The 3,875-nt window shown below is 36.2% G+C and overlaps 1 protein-coding gene across 1 annotated transcript in view; it reads right to left on the reverse strand.

Annotated features, from left to right (window-relative positions):
• Positions 1-3: 3 nt before the first annotated feature.
• Positions 4-3,875, reverse strand: part of LOC103779012 (HEAT repeat-containing protein 1-like) — a gene marked incomplete at its 3' end in the record, with an annotated part of 20,530 nt that continues 16,658 nt past the window's right edge. The window contains exons 20-24 of the mRNA XM_008946632.1: positions 3,673-3,840; positions 2,646-2,888; positions 1,730-1,861; positions 1,186-1,292; positions 4-118 (exon numbers count right to left, since the gene is read on the reverse strand). Coding sequence (XP_008944880.1) covers positions 4-118; positions 1,186-1,292; positions 1,730-1,861; positions 2,646-2,888; positions 3,673-3,840 — 765 coding nt within the window. The remainder of the gene's footprint in view (positions 119-1,185; positions 1,293-1,729; positions 1,862-2,645; positions 2,889-3,672; positions 3,841-3,875) is intronic.

Raw genomic sequence — 3,875 nt, forward strand, 5'->3', positions numbered from 1 at the left:
CACCAACGCCTGCGGGCGCCTGAGCTTCTTCTTATGCTGCAGCAGCTCCAGAATGAGCATAACCCTCCGCCAGCTGAACGGGCTCGTTTCCGTGGCCAGTTCTGCATCCTGAGGCTTTCTAAAATCAAAGAAAATCGTACACTGTTTCAGGGAACAAACACAAGCATAAGTAAAAAAAAAAAACAAACCAAAAACAAACAGATTTACTTCCTCATAGTAATATCCTCCACTGCTTCACCTGGGAGAGGTGGCAACGTGTGGGATTTTGACTCAAGCTGCAATACGCTTTAAACAATCAACAGAAAATCCAGACCAAACCTGGAAAACCAAAGGAGTATAGCATGCTTTCTGTGAATATTTCTGTGGAAAAAAAAAATAAAATCTATCACCAAATAAGTGTCCAAATGTGGATCTGTTTGCCACCCAGGAAACCTGCTTCTTCAGAACTACTAGTTGTCTCATCACTGCCTATGCAGGCAATGGGTGCGTGTGCAAGCATGTGTGTTGATAAACTCTGACAGACAGTTTACAGATAGATCAGTCAAATGGGTGACAACTGTTTGAAAAGGTCAAGTGAAGGAAAATAAGAACAGTTCTTCTGGGTCAAACCAAGGAAACTAACTCAATATCCCATTTCAACAATGGCTGACAGCTGATGCTTAAAGAATAGAGTAAGTACAGTAGACAAAGCAGCTCCTTCCTTATGAGGATGGTGAGAAGGAACAATAATGAAGAGATCTCAAAATTAATGGTTATATTCATGTTTTAGTGGAAAGAAAATACTGTTTTTCAGTCAACTAATGCGAACATTTTGGTGAGCATCTGTAAGGTTCAGCCATGTGTACAAAATCTGTCCATAAATCTTTATTGCTAAACAAGTTTAACACCTATAAAAATGAATCTTTGACTGTATCAAGACAGATTCTATAAGAGCAAATGTCAACATTAAAAGTACTGGATTTTATTTAATTTATTTTTTAAAATTTGAACTATAGTTTCATCAGTTCCATCAAACAGCAACATGAGTTGGTTTTCTCCTGCCAAAAGTAGCCCAGAGTTATTTTACCATGCAGGGAAAAAGAAGAAACAGATGCTGACGCTTTCAATACAAACTATGCACTGTACTAAAACAAGAGGCATTTTCAAACTGTATGGATACTATTTTTGGGTTTCTAGTTACTTTACCTCTGTTGCTGCATTTTCTGCCTTCTAGTTTGCTGAACAGTGGCCAGACTTTTGGTTTTCTCTGGAGGCTCCAGTTCTCTGACAATTTGCTCAGCATACACTGAAATCTGAAACAAAGAACAATGTCAATATACTTTATAATAAGTACCAATGAAAAAAGTATCATACCATGCATCTATGTTCCCTTCTTCTTTTAAAAAACACTTTCCTTTCATGCACATATGGGTATATAATCCGCATATTCAAGAAAATTAAATCCCAGACAACTAAAATAAATGCAGCAGAAAGAAGTGACTTCTGCTGAATTCATTCAGCAGTCATAATATAGTAAATGACCACTGCATGGCTTTTAAAGAAATAGCTTCTTAAAAGCAGTCATTTAACAAACTCTTCATGCCATTAACAATTATATTACATGACAAATAGTTTCTGATTCGCTTCATGCTACAAATGATTTAAACAACGAACGTTACTGAATGTAACAACAGAGAACCACTACAACAGGTTTAGAAAATATTTTTGTGTTGTGGAGTTTGCCACTTACCCCTTTAAAGACACTGCTAATTGTCTGGGCACAAAGTGGGTTCTTACAGTTTAACAGCAAGTCAAACAACACTTTTAACAGCTTCTGTTGCACCATCCCATCTGACAGCGCTGCAAAAAACGGCTTAGTTATCTACAAAAGGGAAAAAAAGAAAGGATGCACAGAGGTTTACTGTAAGAGGGTAACAAAATCACAAGCTCTGGACTTAGGTATGTTAGATTGTGTGTGACACAACAAATCACACACAGGTTAGTATGAAAATATATTGTAAAAATTTGCATATTAACTATGTATCTGTATTTTATCCAGGAATCCTTAGATGCCAAGCATATACTTCTGAAATATGCATCAGACATACTGATTCTTGACATTTTTCACACCGCTTACCTGGTGGGAGGAACAAACTTGTTGTTGCCAGCCTTTGGTAAGTCTATGCTAATACCTGGCTGATAGAAGGCCTGAATTTGTAGCCTCCTTCAAATGAGGCTATATCTCACCCACTGTATTTTCCTAACTATTTTTCTCCAGAAGAAAAACATGAAGCCTCTGCCTGCCTGACAAAAATAAGGACAGTGGAACAGTAGTCTCTGCAGGCAGTGACACAGGTATTTATCTTTGTGCAAATACAATGGTATTTCTATTCTGTACTTGTCAAAATCCAAATATAAAGCAATCAGCAATTTCTCTTTCTGCTAAGTTTAAGAGAGAAAGTTCTGCAGCCTGTTTAGATGTTTCAAAGACACCATGGAGACCCTGAAAATTTGTACTAAAAGGACGACAGCTCAAAAATCTATAGACTTCATAACATAGAAAGAATCCTTGTAAATTCAATCCTAAACACTGATATTTGCCTTAAACATAAAGAAAAAAAAAAAAAAAAAACCAACAATTAAAAAGATCTTTCATAAAGCCATACCTGCCCAAGTGCTGTGATCTGAAATGGTGGAATTTCCTCATAGATTTTCTTGCCAGCATGGAGACTTCTGATAAACAAATCTAGACTCTGCTGATTCTTGCACAAGAGGGTTGCTGAATATTCATTAAACTTTCCAAGGATGAAATGCAGGAGAACAACTTCATCTTTCAACATTGCCTCAGGTTTCTTAAAGACCTTCTCTAGCAACCGGTCTAGTACAGGCAAGAGGTGAGAAAGAATCATCTGAAAACAGAGGAAAGTCATAACAGAAGTTTTTATCCAGTCTCATTTTAACAAACTTCTAATAGCACAGCTTCCTTTTGCTGCAACATCCTTTCTCTGGTACCACACTGCATACAGTATTTTATGCAATGACTATTCAAGAGGATAAAAATACAGGACTTATTGAGAGATGACCATGAGTACATGCTCATCTGCTACTTTGCTGTTCTTTGCAGAGCTGTGTTTTGTAATTTTGCAGTACAAAAAACAAGGCAATTATGACTGCTGTCTTCTACAAAACCCAAATACGAGGCAAGAACACTCATCCTCTATGCAGTGAACAGAGCATAAAAAAACAGAATTCATTTTTTGAACACTGAACTTGTATTTCCCATCTCTTAGAGAATTTTGAACATACAAGACGATGTTAATATTTACAACTAAAATTGATAATACTACCTCATACATTAAAATTCTGTACAGTAAACTATATAGGGTCACTGATATCTAACCAAGGTAATACATTTCTTCTGAAACACTCGTTTTCAGTAACATCAAGGGAGTTTCCTTAAGAACTCCAGTGCAAAATTCTGCAGCTGTTACATTCCTGGATGGAGTATGCAAATATTTTATGTTCAATTAAATCATACTCTGCAGCACTACTGCATAGTATTAGAAGTATTAACTTAGTACTTAATAGTCTAATACATTATGAAGTTATTTAACAGCATTCTTACTAAATAAAATTTCATTTCAGCATTTTAATCAACTACAGAACCCATAAGACTAGAAACATTGCACTTACTTCACCATGCACTTCATGAAGAATTTTCAGTAAGTTTCTTGCAATATAGGATGGTAAAATAGGGTTCTGTACACAATCAAGTATGCTTTCCAAAGCTTCCAACAATTTCTTCTTCTGGGATTTCTGCTTTGATTGTGTCTCAGGCTCCTCAAATAGAGTTTCCATGATCTAGTTCATTAACAAAGTGGAAATTAAGTTCTTTC

This window comes from Merops nubicus, unplaced genomic scaffold (assembly GCF_000691845.1).
Source record: "Merops nubicus isolate BGI_N331 unplaced genomic scaffold, ASM69184v1 scaffold21060, whole genome shotgun sequence".
Taxonomy (NCBI): domain Eukaryota; kingdom Metazoa; phylum Chordata; class Aves; order Coraciiformes; family Meropidae; genus Merops; species Merops nubicus.